Source organism: Cherax quadricarinatus, chromosome 52 (genome assembly GCF_038502225.1).
Source record: "Cherax quadricarinatus isolate ZL_2023a chromosome 52, ASM3850222v1, whole genome shotgun sequence".
Lineage (NCBI taxonomy): Eukaryota > Metazoa > Arthropoda > Malacostraca > Decapoda > Parastacidae > Cherax > Cherax quadricarinatus.
Window position 1 is genome coordinate 20116861 of NC_091343.1, and position 23015 is coordinate 20139875.

At 42.3% G+C, this 23015-nt stretch overlaps 1 protein-coding gene across 1 annotated transcript; it reads left to right on the forward strand.

Moving 5' to 3' along the window:
* The first annotated feature begins 1114 nt into the window (after positions 1 to 1114).
* LOC128696836 (CD63 antigen) lies at positions 1115 to 22732 on the forward strand. Its single transcript, XM_053788224.2, has 5 exons — positions 1115 to 1593; positions 17585 to 17776; positions 20762 to 20935; positions 21579 to 21818; positions 22112 to 22732. The coding sequence occupies exons 1-5, from the start codon at positions 1543 to 1545 to the stop codon at positions 22166 to 22168; spliced, it is 714 nt and encodes a 237-aa protein (XP_053644199.2). The 5' UTR covers positions 1115 to 1542; the 3' UTR covers positions 22169 to 22732.
* Positions 22733 to 23015: the final 283 nt, after the last annotated feature.

The window sequence follows — 23015 nt, forward strand, 5'->3', positions numbered from 1 at the left end:
TATCCCAGGTCAACGCAACAAAAACACGTAGTATAACTTAGTTACGTCTGAATTCTCTAACAGAAGATTTTATTCGGATTATTAAATAGATGGTTAGTAGCCTCTGATAAGGAAAAAAAATAAAAAAAAAAAGACTGTGGATTATTCCGAATAAAAAGGCACAATACCGTGACTGGAAAAATACGCAAATAACCCGCAAAAAAAAAGAGAATGAAACTTAACGTTGTGGTCCAACTTGGACCATTAACTAGTCACGTGTGTGACTAGTTAATTATCCAAGTTGGACCGAAACGTCGTTGTAAGTTTCATTCTCCTAGGTACTTAATTTCTACTAGGCGAGTAGGAACAACAGGTGTAAAGAAATATCCTCAAGTTTCCAACTCATCCCGGATTCAAACCCGGGTCCTTCAGGTGTAACCCTAAGTGCTACAGCTTGAGTCACAAGCCACAACAGTCGACTCTAACACCCAGGTACCTAATTACTGCCAGGTGAATAGGGAACAGCAGGTGTAACGTGACTTGCCCAATCAAAATACGAACCCGGATCCTCTCGGTACTGTCAATACGTCTCGCCAGGAAATAGAACCCAGGATCTTTCAGGTGTGCTCAGAGTGCTCTACCGCCGATCTATACGTCAACACCATAGAACAAAACAACATTCATATTAACTAGTGTTGAATAAAACAAGAGAGTCACACTGGGTCACAGTATCTGTAGAGAGGGAGGGGCGTAAGTTGGTCCAACACGGCTTTGTTTACCGGTTGAGTCATACTTGCTGTATCCGCAATCCCCAGAAATTAACATTCTATTCTCGCCTTCCAAAAATTTCGTTTGTGGTGAAATATATATTTTTAAACACTTACATTGACATATCGTTGACGCTGTAATACTTGGTGGTATCTCGTACGTGGACACAGATGTAATGCCAGTTAATTTTAGGTTAAGGTATATTAAAAATGGATAAAAATGATGAGTTATTTACGAAAGAATGCGAGTCTGAACGAATGTTAAAGAGACGAGTACAAGCTACAGGTGTTACAAGAATTCACATGACTGTGCGTTGGTCACTACTGTATATATTCTGGGGCTGCCTTCCCGCCTGCTACTGCCATCCCTGAGTTTGTTCCTTACGTTAGCCACTGCTGCTGCTAAGGCAGAGCAGCTATACTAGAAAAGACCCTGAAGAAATGGTGTTATAAACGCTAACTCAGAAAAGTGAATTTTGTGCTCAGTGTGGTGCTCATCAGAAATTTTGTAGCTTTACACTGCATGGTTGAGTAACTCTTGTGTAAAGTTTTTAAATTAGTTCGCACAAATAAAGCGGACAAAAGGGGTATACAGGAAAATTGGAGTATCATTGCTGATAAGCTATCGCGGGAGAAGCCGCCATATTACTCCTGAAAAGGCGACTCAGGGGAGGAGCTCAGTGCGCGTCAGACCACCGTCAGAGGAGGACGTGTATCAAGTGCTCCCGCTAACTCTCCACCTAGAATCCTCTCTACACTCTTCCGAACCCACTGGAAACCAGGAAACGCCTTCAAGATGGGGTGCATCAGTAAACTTGGGTTGTTCATCCTGAACTTCGTTGTGTTTGTGAGTATCAGATGGTGACGCCTGAGGCTTCAATGGCGGGCTGGAGGAACACGGCTGCAGCTTTCTCTTATTGCACTCCCATCAAGGCCTTTATGCTGCTGAAGGGATCTTGATCAGAGGAATCGGAGCTACCTTCCTCTGTTAAAAACCTGATTAACTACCTTTTCCCAGGCACTACCTGTTACTCCCCACCTGTCACACACCGTCCCATCTATATTCGACTCCTCCTCCACCTATATTACGTCTGTCTTACGATGGAAATAAATAGTATAAAATACCCACACTATGGAAAAATAGACAAATGCAGTATAATACGATCCTTTACTGTCTACGTTTCGCCCACACAGTGGATTTTATCAAGTCACAGGCAAATATGCTTGAGATGAGGGTACAGGAGTATATAAATGAAGCACAGTGACGTGAGGTCAGGTGGAGAATATTGAGAATAATCAAATAAAGCGCTAAACCGACAAGGGTCATGCAGAGCTGGATCCCCTCAAGGAAGGTTCCTTGACGCTGGTGAGGGGCTCTTGATCAAGGGAACTGGATCTGTGTTCCAGTTCCCTGAATTTAGCCTGAATACCTTCCACACCCTCCCCCCACATGCGCTGTATAATCATACGGGTTTAGCGCTTCCCCTTGATTATAATAATAATAATAATAATAATGCAGAGCTGGAGAGAGAATATTGAGAAGGTTGGATTTGAGACTGACCTCAAATCCAGCCTTCTCAAACACGCTCCCAATAATATACTCTTGTATTCTCTTCTCAGATTATATAAAATGGATATATTCATAACCATGATTTTTTAAAGAGGTGGAGGGGTAAGCCAGGGAAAGTCCTCGGTCAGATGACCAAAAGCTCCAGCTGTGGGTCATATGCCCCTCAAGGAAGGTTCCTTGATGTTGGTGAGGGGCTCTTGATTTAGGGAATTGGATCTGTGCTCCAGTTCCCCGAATTAAGCCTGAATGCCTTCCACATCCCCCCCCAGGTGCTGTATAATCCTCCGGGTTTAGCGCTACCCCCTTGATTATAATAATAATAATGTGGGTCATATGAGTAAGACCCCCATCAGGGAACACTTGTGACTTGATAAGTGTGGGCGAAACGTAGTCGGTAAAGGATCGAATTATACTGCGTTTGTCTTTATTCCATCCCTGTCCTAATCTGGCCTTCCAACCGGTGAATGAGGCTCTTAATTCAAGGAATTGGCCCCTGACGTCCCCAAGGCCCTGTATGACCTCCCCATGCATGCAATACTCTCCTGCCTCGCTCTTACAACATCGATCTTACGTTGCCCATATTAATACTAACTGTGAACTTCAATAATACACTTAAGTGTAATATTTGAATGCTGAAATAACATGTTCAGAACAAATCTGTATTGTAAATTTAGTTTTCTGGAGAAAAATGTTCGCTGTATTTTTCGGAACGTCTGAAGACAAAATGTCATTCTTTTCGTGTTCGTATAGTCTTTCTTTTCAGAATGACTTCTCAAAGGGAAGTTCCTTGACGCTGGTGAGGCTTTTGGTCTATGGAATTGGGTATGTGCTCCAGTTCCTGAATTAAGCCTGAATACCTTCCATCCCCCCCCTCCCACAAGCGCTGTATAATCTCTTCAGGTTTAGCGCTCCCCATAATTCAGAATGAGGGGAAGTAACATAATTCACCCTTACGGGTTTAGCGATTCCCCATAAGGACAGGGAATAGAGGACTACTGCAGTAGACTTGCTGGCTCTCGACTCGGCCACTCCACTTGTCTACCTGTCCAAGCTATTTTTACACCTACCCAATGTTGTTGCTTGACGCTAATTCATTCCACTCTTGTATAACGATTTCTTTCGCTAACCCTTGTGGGTTAAGCGCTTAAGTTTTGATTGTAATGTTTCTTACACTCGTGTACAACTATTGAAACAAGTGTTTTCCATTATCTATAAATTTTTAAATTTATCGAATTTAAATTAATATATCTAATAAAATTTGATTCATATTTACATTAAAACGGTATAACATATGTTTTACTGTTTTAGTCTTTGGCAGTGATAGCGTTAATCAAACATGATACGTACGGTTTAATGATTGGTCATGATAATATTAAAATTTTGCTGTTCAGTGTTTGGTTATTATATAAAAGTTTCTTTTAGCTGTGATGGTAGGTTGTCCAGGAGTGATGGTATTTAACCCTAATTTCCCCCATACGCATTATGGTATATAACACACGTGTTCATTGCGTGGTGGTGTATTTCACAGTAATGGCATTTCTGTTGACTTGTGTGATGCAAGTGAGGGTGGTATTTAGGAATATTTTGTTTGGGTGTGAAACATGGGTGGTGAATGTTGTAACAAAGAAAATGCTGGAGGCAGTGGAGATGTCATGTCTGAGGTCTGTGTGGTGTAAATATAATGTAGAGAATTCATAGTTTGGTGCGGGATTACCAAAACTATTATCCAGAGGGCTGAGTAGTTGTTGAGGTGGTTCGGACATGTAGAGATGAAGAAACATAATAGAAATGAAGTTGAGTGTATACATCTGTAGTGGAGGGAAGGCAGGGTAGGAGTCGGCCTAGGAAAGGTTGGAGGGAGGGGATAGAGGAGGTTTTGTGTGCGAGGAGCTTTGACTTCCAACGAGCATGTTAGATAGCAAATGGAGCCAAATGGTTTTTAGGACTTGACGTGCTGTTGGAGTGAGCAAAATAACGTTTATGGAGTAGGGAAACCGGCAGGCCGGACTTGTCCTGGAGATAAAAAAACACAATGTCTGCAATCTGGAAGGGTGTTAATGTTGCAGTTTTATAACTGTAGTGTCGGCGCTGTATGACCCTTGTAGGTTTAGCGCTTTTATTGATTATAAAATAACTAGTACTGTAAGCGCGCCTCTGGTAAGACAGTGATGGAGTGAATGATGAAAGTTTTTCTTTTTCGGTCCACCCTGCCTTAGTGGGAAACGGCCGACTTGTTAAAAAAAAAATTTTTTTGTTGCGTGGTGGCGTGTTAATTAATGAGGTGGTAATATTAACTGACAAGTACAGTTGGTTAAGGGTGGCAAGACTGATAGCAGCTTAAGAGCTCTTCTAATTCAGTTAGTATCTTGACATACGATATTTTTTTTAAGTTGTAGAATTAGTTGATAAACTGTCTAACTAGTTATGTAAACCCAGTAATTACGAGATTTTAGTTAATAAAGACCCCTCAAGGAGGTTCCTTGACGTTGGTGAAGGGCTCTTGATCTAGGGAATTGGATCTCTGGTCCGGGTCCCGGAATTGAACCGGAATATATTCCAGCCCCACCCCTGCACATGCGCTGTATAATCTACGGGTTTAGTGCTCCATCCTCTTCAAGGGGGGCTCCTTGGCGTGGTGAAGAGGCTCTTGGTCTGAGGAATTAGACCTATCGGTCTTCTTCCTCAGACCGAACCTAATTACCCCCCAATCTCCCCTCCCCTATCCCATCCTCCCCTTTTTCCTTTCCTCCTCCTCCTCCCCACTCCTCCCTTTTGCCCTTCCTCTTTTTGTCCTTTGGGATTTCTCCCACAGGCGCGCTAGTTCCTAGGTAGGAGAAAGGATACCGGGGTCCATCCCATTCCGTTGAGGTTCTTAGCGGTGGCGTAGTTTGCCGTGGAATCTGGATCGCCTGGGGATGTCCCGATCCCTCTCCGGTATCCCAGAGTAGCTTTGGGTGTCTTTCGGGCGACGAGTGTATCTCTGGAAGCCACCTTTCGGATTCCGGGGGTGGTGGCCGAAGGAGGTATGCTTTGTGGCGGATATCTGGCCGCCCTCTCTTTTGTCCACCGAGGTAGCTCGGCAGATGTGAGGTTGCTATCCCGGATTGTTAGTTTACTAGCATGATGGGTAGGGTATGGCACGGGTTCCATGCTGCATCTGCGCTACTTGCGGTGCTGAGGTCCTCTTGGGCACGGAGGGAGATTTCTGGCCCTTTCATTCCTCCTAGGACCTATCCCTCCCCGGTCCCCCCTTTTTTTTTTCTTTTTTTTTATTTTCTTTTCTTCTTTCTTTTTTTTTCTTAAAAACAAAAAGAAAGAAGTAACCTAACCATGGCAGCCCTAGTCCATGAACCTGGTACCCCCGGGCACCTTCTTGATACTGCACCCCGTTCTGACCCCGCCTCGTCTTTGGACCACTCTTCAGACATTCCTCATGCCTCTGTACCTATTGCCGGTGCTGTTTCCTCACCCGCTTCAGGTACTGAGGCCTCGACTGACTCCTTCGATTTATCGGACCTTCGCTCTCCTCTGACTATGCTTCCGGCCTCTCCGTCTACGGTGCGGCAATTTTCAAATCGCCGACCCGTTCCACGTCGTACCAACTCTGGTCCCACGCCTAAACGTCAACGACAATTACCTGCTGATGATACTTCTCCACCTTCTCGTTCTTCTCAGAAACGATCGACATGTCCTTCACTACCTTTCCACGCTCAGTTTCAGACTGAACAGTGGACTAAATTCTTCACTTTACGACCAACTTCCTCTACTGCCTATCTTTCTGACCATAGTATTGGCAAGGCACTCCTACGCCATGTTGGTAAAGATATTTCTTTTCATGCTCTTAAGAGCGGTACGCGCATCATTACCGTACAGAATGCTACCCAGGCTCATGAGCTCTCTCGTCTTTCCCATATCGATACTGTTCCTGTCACTCTTCAAAAACATCATTCCCTCAATTCTTGTAGTGGTACCGTCATTCTGCCCCATACCATAGTTCAACAAAATTTCCAGACATGTGGCACCGACATTCTGGAACTCCAAGATCTCCCAATCCTCAAGGTAGACACTTACGTACTTCCTGCCCGTGGGCGGAGACGATACCCTAGCAATGTGGCTCGTTTAACTTTTGACAGCCGAGAACTCCCATCCTCAGTTTATATAGCAGGACATCGGTTACAAGTTCGAAAGGTGATCCCTACACCACAACAGTGTAGAAATTGCTGGCGATTTGGCCATCCAGCGAAATATTGCAGATCTATCGCCGAATGCCCAGTCTGTGGTGCCGATGACCATTCTAATACGTCTTGCAATCGATCTCCCTCTTGCCTTAACTGTCATGAGGCTCACCCTTCGTACTCTCGCCGTTGTCAGGTCTATTTAAACGAGCGGGAAATCCGTTACCTCAAAGAGACAGAAGGTCTCCCTTATGCCATGGCAGTTTCTCATCTCCGCCTCCAAGGGAGACTCCCACGTGTTTCTTATTCCCGTGTTTCAAAACGTCCCCCCACTTCTGGTATCCCATCTTCTACACCCACCTCTGTGGTTACCTCTCCCATAATCACTCCTGTATCTAATCCTTTTGCTGTCCTCGGCTCAGACGTCCCTACTTCAACGCCTCAGTCTAATCTCGCTTCTTCGAGTTCTCTCTTACAAACCTCAGTATCGACGAGACCTCGTACGACACCTCTTCCCAATCGTCCCTCTACTTCTCAAAAGTCAAAAAAAGGTCCGGTAACACCTCCTACCCATCTTCCACCTCCTCATTTTACCCTCCCTGTCTCTGTCCCTAGTTCTTCCCCTCTCACTGGCTCAGTTACAAGTGCAGAGGTTCACCCTCCTCCTCGTAATGTACCTTCCTCCCCTGTTCCCTCCCAAGTTTCTTCCTCTTCTGCCACCTCCCAGGTTCCTGTCTCTTCTGTCCCCTGCCACGCTTCTCCAGTTCCCTCCACCCTTTCGCCCCCCCCTACCTTGGTACAGTCCAATACAGTTCCAATCTTTACTCATCCTCCCCCTACCATTCCCAATATTGTCTCCCATACGACATCTCTGAATTCCGAAACACTTGAAGCAATCTCTGAATATATTGCAGAGACCAAACCATCAATGGACACTGATCCACCTTCCGCTCTTTCTCTCTCCTCTGCTCCATCTGCGCAACTCCTTTCTTCACAGCGCACCGTTCCTTCGCTGCTTGAACATTTTCCACTGCCTCCGCATGTGGACTTTTCTAACCCTTCTAGTCCGTAGGAACCCTTACCTGCGGATTTCAAGTATCTTTATCATTGCCAATCATGGCCTTTTTACAGTGGAATATACGCGGCCTCAGGGGTAATCGGGGTGAGCTTCAGATGTTACTCTCCCAGTTTGCCCCTGTTGGTGTTTGCTTACAGGAACCAAAATTACACTCTGCTGTTATTTCTCACATCTCAGGCTATAATTTATTGTATTCTTCAGATCCTTTTCCTGATGGGACTTTTAATGAAAGTGCCCTTCTTCTCCGCACTGATATTCCGTACCATCAGCTATTTATTCATACTTCGCTGCATTACACAGCAGCCCGTATCCACTTACATAGGTGGTATACGCTCTGTTCTTTATATCTCTCTCCTTCTCGGGCATTATCTATTCCGGATTTTGCCTTCCTTGTTTCGTCATTACCGCCACCGATTCTGTTACTTGGTGATTTTAATGCCCACCATTTCCTCTGGGGAGGGTCTCACTGTGATTCCCGTGGAATTCAGTTAGAGGCTTTTCTTGCCACCCACCCCCTCCATGTTTTAAATACAGGTACTCACACCCATTTTGATCCTCGGACTCATACTCTCTCTTGCATCGATCTCTCAGTTTGCTCTTCCTCCGCCGCATTAGACTTTACTTGGTCTGTTCTCCCGGACTTGCATGACAGTGATCATTTCCCAATCATTCTTACTTCCCCTTCATATTCGCCACCTCTTCGCACCCCACGCTGGCAATTTAATCGGGCAAATTGGAACCTTTACTCACACCTGACTGTTTTTAAAGAGGTTCCTTCTTCGTCCTCCATCGATGAGCTTTTACACCTCTTCTCGTCCTCCGTTTTCACCGCAGCTTCTCATTCTATACCCCAAACTTCGGGCAGGCATTCTCAGAAATGCGTGCCTTGGTGGTCTCCTGCTTGTGCTCGTGCAGTACGTTTGAAACGCGCTGCATGGGGCAGGTACCGGTACAATAGAACCACAGAGCGACTCCTTGATTTTAAACAGAAGCGTGCGATCGCTCGCCGTGTCATCCGTGACGCTAAACGCACTTGCTGGCGAGATTATGTCTCCACCATCACCTCTGCTTCCTCTATGAGTGCAGTCTGGAAAAAAGTACGAAAACTGAGTGGTAAATATTCTCCTGACCCGGCTCCTGTTCTGCGGGTTGCCGGTGTTGATATAGCAAACCCACTAGATGTTGCCAATGAAATTGGCAATCATCTGGTCCGTATTTCTCAGGGACTCCATCTATGCCCCTCATTTCTTTCCTCAAAGTCTGCCAGAGAGTTAGCACCCTTGGACTTTTCTTCTCTCAGAGAAGAACAGTATAATGTGCCTTTTACACTTCAAGAACTGGAGGCAACACTCTCAGCTTGTCGATCATCGGCAGCTGGGCCCGACGACATTCATATTCGTATGCTACAACATTTACATCAGTCAGCCCTTGCAGTCCTATTACGCCTTTACAATCTTATTTGGTCACAAGGAGTTCTTCCACAGCTGTGGAAATCCGCCATTGTTCTCCCTTTCCGCAAACCAGGCACTACGGGACATGAAACCTCCCACTATCGTCCCATTGCTCTTACCAGTGCAGTTTGCAAAGTAATGGAACGTCTAGTAAATAGACGTTTAGTGTGGTATTTAGAGACACACAACAGTCTCTCCACTCGTCAATATGGCTTTCGTAAGGGACGTTCTACCATAGACCCCTTACTGCGCTTGGATACGTATGTTCGTAATGCCTTTGCGAATAACCACTCAGTTATTGCCATATTTTTTGACCTTGAGAAGGCATATGACACAACTTGGAGGTATAATATTTTAGCCCAAGCCCACTCCTTAGGCCTTCGAGGCAATCTACCATCCTTCCTTAAGAACTTTTTAACTGACAGGCATTTCCGTGTTCGGGTTAATAATGTGCTCTCCCCGGACTTTGTCCAAGCTGAAGGTGTCCCCCAGGGATGTGTTCTGAGCACAACACTTTTTCTCCTTGCTATTAATGATTTGGCCTCTAGTCTTCCATCAAATATTTGGTCATCACTCTATGTTGATGACTTCGCTATTGCCTGTGCAGGCGCTGACTGTCACCTCCTTACAGTTTCTCTCCAGCATGCAGTCGACCGTGTTTCCAATTGGGCCACCACACATGGGTTTAAATTTTCCAGCACTAAAACCCACCAAATCACTTTCACTAGACGCTCTGTCATCTCTGATCATCCTTTGTACCTCTATGGCTCACGTATCCCTGAACGTGATACAGTCAAGTTTCTGGGCCTCCTCTTTGATCGTAGGTTATCCTGGAAACCTCACATTACCTCTCTGAAGGCAACTTGTCACAGCCGGCTGAACCTTCTTAAAACCCTTGCTCATCTTTCGTGGGGAGCTGATCGTCGAACCCTCCTTCACCTACATTCCACCCTTATTTTATCGAAACTTGATTATGGTGACCAGATCTATTCAGCGGCATCTCCTGCTACTCTCTCTAGCCTTAACCCCATTCATCACCAAGGATTACGTTTATGCCTTGGTGCTTTTCGCTCTTCCCCTGTCGAAAGCCTCTATGCAGAAGCGAACGTTCCATCCTTATCCGATCGCCGTGATGCCCATTGCCTGCGATACTATGTACGCTCTCATGATCTCCGCAATCCTTCCATTTATAGAATGGTCACTGATATTAGTAGACATTCTTTATTTGTTCGCCGCCCCTGCTTACTCCGTCCCTTCTCTCTTCGCCTTCATTCGCTCTTGTCTTCTCTTCAACTACCACCTTTCTATGTACATGTAGCATCTCACTTTTCCCTACCCCCCTGGGAAGTTCCAGCTGTTCGAGTCTGTTCTTTCTCCCTCCCTTGCTCGAAAGCCCAACTGTCTACGGTCGCTTCCCGCTCTCTTTTTCTTGACCACTTTCACTCTCATTCTCATGCCATTGCTGTGTACACAGATGGCTCTAAGTCTTCTGACGGCGTAGGATTCGCAGCAGTGTTTCCGGACAGCGTCGTACAAGGGCATTTACTATCTTCAGCTAGTATTTTTACTGCTGAATTATATGCCATCCTTACAGCACTTATCCGTATTGCATCTATGCCTGTGTCATCATTTGTGGTTGTCTCAGACTCCCTTAGTGCTTTACAGGCTATACAAAAATTTGATACACCTCACCCCTTAGTCCTCCGTATCCAACTTTGGCTACGCCGCATCTTTACTAAGCATAAAGATATTGTTTTTTGTTGGGTCCCTGGTCATGTTGACGTACAGGGCAATGAACAGGCAGACACTGCTGCGCGGTCAGCAGTACATGACCTACCAGTTTCTTATAGAGGTATTCCATGTACGGACTATTTTGCTGTAATATCTTCCCACCTTCACACCCGTTGGCAACAACGTTGGTCTACTATGCTCGGCAACAAACTTCAGTCCATTAAACCGAGTATAGGTTACTGGCCGTCTTCTTATCACCAGTGTCGAGGTTGGGAGACTACTCTCTCCCGTCTTCGCATTGGCCATACTCGTCTTACTCATGGATATCTCATGGAGAGGCGTCTTGCTCCTCTCTGTGAGAATTGCCAAGCTCCATTATCAGTCAGCCACATTCTGTTGGACTGCCCACTTTATCATCGAGCACGCAGAATTTACCTCTGTCGTCGTCTTCGCCCCGCTGCTCTCTCTTTACCTTCCCTTCTCGCTGATGGACCCACCTTTCATCCGGACTCTCTCATTGACTTTTTGACAACGACTGACTTACTTCACAAATTCTGATACTTTCAGCCCTTTCTACTTGTATCTCTTGCTACCCTCTACCCCCGTACTATCCCCTGCCCCGCTGTTTTCTGTAACCTGCTGATCATCCCCCCTCCCTTCTGCCATCCAATTCCCTTGCTTCCTTCCCTACCCTGCAGCGCTGTATAGCCCTTGTGGCTTAGCGCTTCTTTTTGATTATAATAATAATAATAATTCCCCTCTCACTGGCTCAGTTACAAGTGCAGAGGTTCACCCTCCTCCTCGTAATGTACCTTCCTCCCCTGTTCCCTCCCAAGTTTCTTCCTCTTCTGCCACCTCCCAGGTTCCTGCCTCTTCTGTCCCCTGCCACGCTTCTCCAGTTCCCTCCACCCTTTCGCCCCCCCCCCTACCTTGGTACAGTCCAATACAGTTCCAATCTTTACTCATCCTCCCCCTACCATTCCCAATATTGTCTCCCATACGACATCTCTGAATTCCGAAACACTTGAAGCAATCTCTGAATATATTGCAGAGACCAAACCATCAATGGACACTGATCCACCTTCCGCTCTTTCTCTCTCCTCTGCTCCATCTGCGCAACTCCTTTCTTCACAGCGCACCGTTCCTTCGCTGCTTGAACATTTTCCACTGCCTCCGCATGTGGACTTTTCTAACCCTTCTAGTCCGTAGGAACCCTTACCTGCGGATTTCAAGTATCTTTATCATTGCCAATCATGGCCTATTTACAGTGGAATATACGCGGCCTCAGGGGTAATCGGGGTGAGCTTCAGATGTTACTCTCCCAGTTTGCCCCTGTTGGTGTTTGCTTACAGGAACCAAAATTACACTCTGCTGTTATTTCTCACATCTCAGGCTATAATTTATTGTATTCTTCAGATCCTTTTCCTGATGGGACCTTTAATGAAAGTGCCCTTCTTCTCCGCACTGATATTCCGTACCATCAGCTATTTGTTCATACTTCGCTGCATTACACAGCAGCCCGTATCCACTTACATAGGTGGTATACGCTCTGTTCTTTATATCTCTCTCCTTCTCGGGCATTATCTATTCCGGATTTTGCCTTCCTTGTTATGTCATTACCGCCACCGATTCTGTTACTTGGTGATTTTAATGCCCACCATTTCCTCTGGGGGGGGGGGTCTCACTGTGATTCCCGTGGAATTCAGTTAGAGGCTTTTCTTGCCACCCACCCCCTCCATGTTTTAAATACAGGTACTCGCACCCATTTTGATCCTCGGACTCATACTCTCTCTTGCATCAATCTCTCAGTTTGCTCTTCCTCCGCCGCATTAGACTTCACTTGGTCTGTTCTCCCGGACTTACATGACAGTGATCATTTCCCAATCATTCTTACTTCCCCTTCATATTCGCCACCTCTTCGCACCCCACGCTGGCAATTTAATCGGGCAAATTGGAACCTTTACTCACACCTAACTGTTTTTAAAGAGGTTCCTTCTTCGTCCTCCATCGATGAGCTTTTACACCTCTTCTCGTCCTCCGTTTTCATCGCAGCTTCTCATTCTATACCCCAAACTTCGGGCAGGCATTCTCAGAAATGCGTGCCTTGGTGGTCTCCTGCTTGTGCTCGTGCAGTACGTTTGAAACGCGCTGCATGGGGCAGGTACCGGTACAATAGAACCACAGAGCGACTCCTTGATTTTAAACAGAAGCGTGCGATCGCTCGCCGTGTCATCCGTGACGCTAAATGCACTTGCTGGCAAGATTATGTCTCCACCATCACCTCTGCTTCCTCTGAGTGCAGTCTGGAAAAAAGGACGAAAACTGAGTGGTAAATATTCTCCCGACCCGGCTCCTGTTCTGCGGGTTGCCGGTGTTGATATAGCAAACCCACTAGATGTTGCCAATGAAATTGGCAATCATCTGGTCCGTATTTCTCAGGGACTCCATCTATGCCCCTCATTTCTTTCCTCAAAGTCTGCCAGAGAGTTAGCACCCTTGGACTTTTCTTCTCTCAGAGAAGAACAGTATAATGTGCCTTTTACACTTCAAGAACTGGAGGCAACACACTCAGCTTGTCGATCATCGGCAGCTGGGCCCGACGACATTCATATTCGTATGCTACAACATTTACATCAGTCAGCCCTTGCAGTCCTATTACGCCTTTACAATCTTATTTGGTCACAAGGAGTTCTTCCACAGCTGTGGAAATCCGCCATTGTTCTCCCTTTCCGCAAACCAGGCACTACGGGACATGAAACCTCCCACTATCGTCCCATTGCTCTTACCAGTGCAGTTTGCAAAGTAATGGAACGCCTAGTAAATAGACGTTTAGTGTGGTATTTAGAGACACACAACAGTCTCTCCACTCGTCAATATGGCTTTCGTAAGGGACGTTCTACCATAGACCCCTTACTACGCTTGGATACGTATGTTCGTAATGCCTTTGCGAATAACCACTCGGTTATTGCCATATTTTTTGACCTTGAGAAGGCATATGACACAACTTGGAGGTATAATATTTTAGCCCAAGCCCACTCCTTAGGCCTTCGAGGCAATCTACCATCCTTCCTTAAGAACTTTTTAACTGACAGGCATTTCCGTGTTCGGGTTAATAATGTGCTCTCCCCGGACTTTATCCAAGCTGAAGGTGTCCCCCAGGGATGTGTTCTGAGCACAACACTTTTTCTCCTTGCTATTAATGATTTGGCCTCTAGTCTTCCATCAAATATTTGGTCATCACTCTATGTTGATGACTTTGCTATTGCCTGTGCAGGCGCTGACTGTCACCTCCTTACAGTTTCTCTCCAACATGCAGTCGACCGTGTTTCCAATTGGGCCACCACACGTGGGTTTAAATTTTCCAGCACTAAAACCCACCAAATCACTTTCACTAGACGCTCTGTCATCTCCGATCATCCTTTGTACCTCTATGGCTCCCGTATCCCTGAACGTGATACAGTCAAGTTTCTGGGCCTCCTCTTTGATCGTAGGTTATCCTGGAAACCTCACATTACCTCTCTGAAGGCAACTTGTCACAGCCGGCTGAACCTTCTTAAAACCCTTGCTCATCTTTCGTGGGGAGCTGATCGTCGAACCCTCCTTCGCCTACATTCCACCCTTATTTTATTGAAACTTGATTATGGTGACCAGATCTATTCAGCGGCATCTCCTGCTACTCTCTCTAGCCTTAACCCCATTCATCACCAAGGATTACGTTTATGCCTTGGTGCTTTCCGCTCTTCCCCTGTCGAGAGCCTCTATGCAGAAGCGAACGTTCCATCCTTATCCGATCGCCGTGATGCCCATTGCCTGCGCTACTATGTACGCTCTCATGATCTCCGCAATCCTTCCATTTATAGAATGGTCACTGATATTAGTAGACATTCTTTATTTGTTCACCGCCCCTGTTTACTCCGTCCCTTCACTCTTCGCCTTCATTCGCTCTTGTCTTCTCTTCAACTACCACCTTTCTATGTACATGTAGCATCTCACTTTTCCCTACCCCCCTGGGAAGTTCCAGCTGTTCGAGTCTGTTCTTTCTCCCTCCCTTGCTCGAAAGCCCAACTGTCCACGGTCGCTTCCCGCTCTCTTTTTCTTGACCACTTTCACTCTCATTCTCATGCCATTGCTGTGTACACAGATGGCTCTAAGTCTTCTGACGGTGTAGGATTCGCAGCAGTGTTTCCGGACAGCGTCGTACGAGGGCATTTGCTATCTTCGGCTAGTATTTTTACTGCTGAATTATATGCCATCCTTACAGCACTTATCCGTATTGCATCTATGCCTGTGTCATCATTTGTGGTTGTCTGACTCCCTTAGTGCTTTACAGGCTATACAAAAATTTGATACACCTCACCCCTTAGTCCTCCGTATCCAACTTTGGCTACGCCGCATCTTTACCAAGCATAAAGATATTGTTTTTTGTTGGGTCCCTGGTCATGTTGACGTACAGGGCAATGAACAGGCAGACACTGCTGCGCGGTCAGCAGTACATGACCTACCAGTTTCTTATAGAGGTATTCCATTTACGGACTATTTTGCTGCAATATCTTCCCACCTTCACACCCGTTGGCAACAACGTTGGTCTACTATGCTCGGCAACAAACTTCAATCTATTAAACCGAGTATAGGTTACTGGCCGTCTTCTTATCACCAGTGTCGAGGTTGGGAGACTACTCTCTCCCGTTTTTGCATTGGCCATACTCGTCTTACTCATGGATATCTCATGGAGAGGCGTCTTGCTCCTCTCTGTGAGAATTGCCAAGCTCCATTATCAGTCAGCCACATTCTGTTGGACTGCCCACTTTATCAACGAGCACGCAGAATTTACCTCTGTCGTCGTCTTCGCTCCGCTGCTCTCTCTTTACCTTCCCTTCTCGCTGATGGACCCACCTTTCATCCGGACTCTCTCATTGACTTTTTGACAACGACTGACTTACTTCACAAATTCTGATACCTTCAGCCCTTTCTACTTCAATCTCTTGCTACCCTCTACCCCTGTACTATCCCCTGCCCCGCTGTTTTCTGTAACCTGCTGATCCCCCCCCCTCCCTTCTGCCATCCAATTCCCTTGCTTCCTTCCCTACCCTGCAGCGCTGTATAGCCCTTGTGGCTTAGCGCTTCTTTTTGATTATAATAATAATAATTAGCGCTCCATGATTATAATAATAGTTAATAAAGAAAGTGTAAAATTGTAATTTTTAGCTGTAATTTATATAATTTACGAAATCGTGCTATCTACACTAAAAAAAATATTGATTAATATGAAACTAGTCTGAAACCTCACTGCTACTTGGGTGACTGACTAGTGCTGCTTAGCAAGACTGGCAGTAATTTTATTTCGTTAATTTCAGATTCACACTGCTCCTTTGTTTATGCTGTGCTTTCATTTTTTAAGTTATTTACTAAATTTTTAATTACTGCTATACATTAAATGTGCTGGCAGAAGTGACACCGGAAAGTGTCGGAATACCTGCAAATGCAAGTATTCTGACACTTTAACGGTGTATAATTATATTGTATATAATAGGGTAATGCCCCAATTACATCCTCTTGTTCCACATAACATTTTTCAGTGTTTTTGCTTCATAAATTTATTAATCGCAGGATGCCACCATTTAGAAAATATGAAACTATTACAAGGGCTGATAAATTAGACACATGTGCAACTCTTGGGTATCTTTGTTGAGGAAATGTTTCGCCACACAGTGGCTTCATCAGTCCATACATAGGAGAAACTTGAACAGGAGGAGAATGAGGTAATCAGTCCCTCAACCTTGAGTCGATGTGTTCAGTCCATCAATCTTGAGTAGAATACGGCAGATGAGCGGAGAAGCAGCTTATAAACCGTATGGCAGGAGAGGTGTTTATTAGCTGCTTCTCCGCTCATCTGCCGTATTCTACTCAAGACTGATGGACTGAACACATCGACTCAAGGTTGAGGGACTGATTACCTCATTCTCCTCCTGTTCTTCAAGTTTCTCCCATGTATGGACTGATGAAGCCACTGTGTGGCGAAACGTTTCCTCAACAAAGATACCCAAGAGTTGCACATGTGTCTAATTTATCAACATGTCGGTTCTCTGAACCATTCATCTATTACAAGGGCTGAAATGGTATAACTCCATTTATATTGTATAAGGAAACTGATTAATGATAGTTTAAACCAGCTCTTTGGTGTGCAAGAAAAATTTGTGCCGGCTAGACTGATCCTTGCCTGCATATTTCTTTTTTTTTTCCATATTGGTTAACTTTGTCACTAGTCAATCTTACCGTAATTAAACATAATTTTCATTAGGTAGTGGCTTTACTGAAGAAAAAAAGCAGGTGCTAGAGAAAGCGTTTGTGACTTTTATCTTTAGAGCATTAGTCAGTCGTAATTTGATAGTTCTGCATAGAGCAAAATGTCACAAAGCGTACTCTGCACCTTTCTCTTCAATACTGCTGGCAATTTGCATTTGTATCCAGTGGCTTCATTGTCCATAACCAACTCCCCGAGACCAGTGATATCTTCCTTATCCAGACCATAATGAAATCAGAATTGCTTTAGTTTTTTATACATGTTTCAAGTTATTATGAATGTTTGTACATAGAGAAACTGTTAAAATTGTAAAGTAATTTGTTTAGCTTTATTGATACTAATTCAAATGAATATTAAAAATCTTGAGTGACAATTTTAAGTAACTCTATATAGCAATTTCAGAATCTGCATTTTTATAATTTTATGCTATTTACCTTAACATTACCTTCCTTGAGCTTTCCAGTGGAGTGCACATACATTTTCAGTTAAAATATTGTATTACATAATTTTCCTAACTAGAGCATCCTTACAGGCAGTGGGTGTGGCTATAGTTGCTCTAGCCTCCATCATCATCAACAAGGACAGCGACTATGGAAATTTGCTGTTGTCAAAGGGCATGTTTACAGTGCCTGTCATTGTCCTCATCATTGGTCTTATCATCGTCATCATTGGCTTCCTGGGATGCTGCGGTGCACTGAAGGAGAATTCCTGCATGCTGAAGACGGTATGATACTTCTAATAGTACTATTTACTAATACTGTAATCAGTTTAGCTATTCCCAAAGGTCCTATTCGTGAACGAATTATCCTGCCACTACTTAACCTAGTGACATTAAAATACTGTAGGTATATACACAAAATAAAATTCTGGTTTGCATATAAATTTCTCTTATGACCACATATAATAAAAATTACTGTACACAAGATACCTTTTGAAAGTGCTGTAATATTATTTAATCTAACATACTGCAAAACAAATTTCTAAGTCTTTTTGCACTATCATACTAGTATTTAATCTGGTATTTCATAAAGGATATTAAGTGATGTCCTAAATTTAATTTGTGATCCCATCAGTAAGTTCATGCCAATAATTAGTTTTGATAATGTAAACCATTTTTTCATTGACCCACAAAAATAATTTGTATTAGTGTAGAATTTTTGTTTATTAACATTTTGATTTATCATATCTTTATTTACTACAAATACATGTACACAGTATACAGGCCTAGCTGACATCAGTGACATACTACTATATAGAAAGCCCCCTTGTTATTCTGAGCATTTGGGCATATTAGGTCAGTTTTGTCCCAGGATGAAACCCACACCAGTCGACTAACACCCAGATACCCATTTTACTGATGGGTGAACATAGACAACTGGTGTAAGGAAACACGTCCAATATTTCCACCCCTTCACCGGGAATTGAACCCGGACCCTCAGTGTGAAGCGAGAGCTTTTTGCCACCAGACAAGACAGTAAACCCATGGTTTAGTGGACCAATTACAGGTTAAAAAAAAAGTAATCACAATACTACTGGCCAACTGCTTGCCTTCCCTTCAATATAACATTAAAATGAGCATTTACTGTCGTTATAAACAAAGTAATTGCAATTCCTTTAATTTCATTATTTTGAGTGCTTATAATACATTACTAGTATTAATGGCAGACAGGTGCTGTTCCCAAAAATTGACTCAAAATTGTTGGAAATACATTTAAAGATTTTGTGCTAAATGAATTTAGCCGTTATGTCGTAGTTAATGTACAAATTCTCAATTTTGCACTAAAACCAACCTTGCAGTCCAAGGTGATCTTCCTAAAACTGCATAATATAACTTAATTCTGTGTAATCTTTTGAAATTCAGCTTAAACTTGGTTTTCATTATTTAACATTAATGAAATAGGTCACCAACCAAGGTAGGGTGACCTTTAAGAATAAACATTCACCATCATTCACTTTTGCTGTCTTGCTAGTAGTGTTCTGATTTTCCTAGATAATTTACATAATTTCCCTTCCAAGAAAGACACCTGTCTTAGGGCACTTTCTGCATCTGATAATTTAATTTATTTTATTGGGGCTAAACTTCTGTAACCACTGGGTAGGTATTGTATAAAATCCCAAAGAGATTAGATACACCAGTACTGTTACATAGAAGCATTATGGATTTTTTTGACCATGCAAGGACTTAATTAACCCATGGGATCAGTGCTTGTGAATTTAGTAAGCAATAGTAAACCCTTGACTTTGAAAAAATTGAAAAGTATCTGTTGGGTCAGTTGATTCAGAAATGATGAACCAAGCCTGTTGGTTACAGAATTGTCTAACTGCAAAACAAGCTTTTCTATATCCAGCACAATCTTTAATGGTAACCCACTCTCTGCTTTGAACTGGCTGCTCGAGTCGAATGATTTATGTGCTCCAGGTTGATAGTCCTTTCTTATGTCAGTGTTCGTAGTTTTTGGATTAGCATCATTAATACTGATTAGTGTAAAGTGTGAAAATCAGTGATAGACCTGGAACACAAGGACAGTATGAAAGATTTATTTGCACCTCAGCTAAGACACCCTTATTAGCAGTCTGTATACAATTCTTTATTGTACCAGAATGAAGCTGATAATCAGTCCTGTTGTCTTGCACATTTATAGTAGTGTACCATTTATAAAATGGTTAAAAATAATTCCAGCTATTTTCTACATAGCTATTGTTCTTTACATGACTAAACCAAGAAATTGTAGTTTACCTCTTTACATAGATATATAAGGTAGTTACTGTACATCTTGTGGATGATCCATTGGATGTGTAACAGACAGAGGGGTTGATAGTTTTTTGTCTGCTATTAAATAGCAGCAATGAGTGCCCTAGAAATACTATACTGTATGGTGGTAATGACTGACAGAAAAGGTGGGGTAGTGTTTTTTTGAAAGTATGCTACAACATAATTTGCTACTGGAATTTTTAAAATCTTGCAGCCTATTAGTAGTAGGTACAAGTGAAAGATGTAGATTTCACAGGACACGCACAGAAAAATCTCGTGTGCAAAATACTTTTACTTAAGCTTCCTTTTATAAAATCTGAATTCACTACCCATTTAGCATGAGGAATTGAAATGCAGATAATGTTGAGGCAGATAAATGGACATTCATTACTCTTAAAGTGTAGTATTAAATGCTGTGGTTTTATGGGAATTATGCTTTCTTAATTGCAACAGTTATTAAGATTAAGATGTTTATTTTGACATGATACATGGTTGTACAGAGGAATATAATAGTTGGGTGTACATGCCAAAAGCCCCTTTGTATGCAGAGCATTTCAGGCAAACTTAAAGATTAACTTCAGATTAGGAAGGCAATAATAGTTCAGATGGTCATTAGACGAGTTACAATGAGTACAAAAGAATTTAATACTCTATCAGGTAATGCTACATGGCTTTGATAATAATTCAGTAGTGTAATAATTCTCTACCTTATCAGTGTTTGGTTCTAAATAAATTTTTTTTATTAAACATTTGGTCATATACATTTTTCAACTGCTTTTAATTTTTCATCTTAATACAGGTACCCTTATTTTGGTTTGCTAATACATTTAGAAAATCATTGTACTGGAAACCATGAGACTGATGTGTAGCACTTGTTACCAAAGATGTACCATATGTAGAAAAAAAAAAAAACTTGGCACTGATTACTGATAACGTTTACTGATTTTACATCAACAGTATGCATTCATTGTGGCTGTGCTTCTCATCTCGCAAATTGTCCTGGGGATCCTCCTCCTCGTATACTCTCAAAAGGCTGAAGATGTAATAAAGGATGGTATGGAAGAAGTTTTTGAGGGGTATGGTAAAGAAGATTTAGCTCTTACAAAAAGCATTGACCAGATTCAACATGATGTAAGTTAAACAAATTTAAAACCTTTAAAATGATTTCAAGTTAATGAATAAGATAGTGAATGAACAACTGGTTACATCCAGTCAGCTGGGATGTGGATTAACTCGTACAATTTTCATGTTTGTGTGCATACACTATCTCTCTACAATCAGCCCTTTGACCCTTAATTTTAGTGTATGTTTTGGTGACAAACTCACAAGGTGACACTACGAGCATGGCTCTGTTAGTGTAGCTAAAAGTATTTAATAACATAACATAATACGTTCTATACTTGCATTCATATTTATGCAGTTGCTGTATGACCTCCACATTTAGTGCTTCCCATAAAATTAATAATGGACACTTGTTTCTCCAGCCTCATAACTTGAGCACATATATACATTGTTGTGTGCTCCCATTGTATTATCACAGGCCTGTCTTGAGGCAGTATCCATTTGAAACAAATTCATTTATTTTCTCACTCCCTCTCAAATATACATGTTTGATTAATTTTGAAATGCTTTGTATGCTTAAATGCTGTATTAGTATTTAGGACAGAATTATACTCTTCTGAATTTAAAAGTTTAAAATTTAATCAAAATTCCAATGACTACTTGCCACTACCTCAATACACATTGAACATTAAACAAATAATATTTTCAACAGCTGAAGTGCTGCGGTGTGAGTAATTACACTGATTGGAGAGAGTTAGGTCAAGGCAATGATGTGACCATAGGCTGCTGTAAGAATCAAACTGATGAGTGCTTTATAGGTATGGTCACCAAGCCCCCATTGGTAGCCACCAAAACTATCTACACTGAAGGGTGTTTTTATGCCATTAAGGAAGATATCCAGAGTATCACTATTGGACTTGGTGTTGCCTGTCTCATCCTAGCTGCAGTTGAGGTCAGTACATACTGCTTTACTAATAGTGGACATATTGATTGTAAGATACTCTCAATTCTATTTATATTTATTACATGCTTTGCCTTTGGTGAGTTGGATTGTCTTATGTGAAACTATAATGTATTCCTGTTGCTGTTATCTTGTTTCTTAGTTAAATCAATGAAATACATATGTAACTTTAATTACAATGTTAGCTGTAATTATTTTTGTTTATAGAGGCACTTAAAAAAGTTACTAATGCCTTAAGTGACCAGGTATCAGTTTTCCTAAAAAAAAAAAAAATTCTTTTTCAGGTGATGAGCATTAGTTGTGCTTGTGGAATTGCCAAAAAATCTAAGCATTATGCTTAATCACCAGCTGTGTATCCTTAAGTTTGTCAGAAGATAGTCCACACATTTGAAAATTTAATTATTCTCTTCAGTGATCTTTCTTCAAATGGCTCTACTGACCAGAGCCATGTTTGTAAAAGTGCAACTAGTAATGACTATGCCAAATATTTATGTATTAATTTGGTTATTTAGGATTTAATTTTTGTGCCTAAGCAAATTTATTTATTTTCTAAAAGGCTCTTTTTTATTTTTTGGTGTACTGTATTAAATTTTTATTAGTTCACACGCATCTTATTTGAATAATGAAGTGCATTTTCACAACTAACAGCTGTATTTATAATATATATTGAAAAATTAGTCTCAAATTTTATAGCTTTATCTGGATATACATAACTTCTGTAAAATATATGCTCTTGCCATGCAAGTTGATTACTTTGAATGTGTGTAAATTTGATTTTGTGTATATATGTGCATTCCAGTGGTCTTGTTTTACCAGCAGATCATCTAGTATTGTATGAATGGTCATTTTTAGTAAAAAAAAAAAAAAATTATGTATGCAGATTATTAAAGTTTTTTCTAAGAAAACTTTTTTGACTGACTGTCCTTCCATTACAGTTTCACACACAAATTATATATGTATATATATATATTTTTTTTCAATGACCTGGTCGTATGGCACCGAGGCAGGGTAACCTAAAGAAAAACTAAAGTTTTTTCTTTTTAAATTTAGTAATTTATACAGGAGTTACTAGTCCCTTGCTCCTGGCATTTTAGTCACCTCTTATATATGTACACACATGTAGTGGACAGCCTCTCTTCACTTGGTTATGTACTCATTTACTGACTACTCGGACTTACGACAGGCTCT

Coding starts and splice junctions, on each gene's coding strand:
- LOC128696836 (XM_053788224.2), top strand. CDS start 1,543: ATGGGGTGCATCAGTAAACTTGGGTTGTTCATCCTGAACTTCGTTGTG. Junction 1,594..17,584: donor TCCTGAACTTCGTTGTGTTT/GTGAGTATCAGA, acceptor GCATCCTTACAG/GCAGTGGGTGTGGCTATAGT. Junction 20,936..21,578: donor TTGACCAGATTCAACATGAT/GTAAGTTAAACA, acceptor TATTTTCAACAG/CTGAAGTGCTGCGGTGTGAG.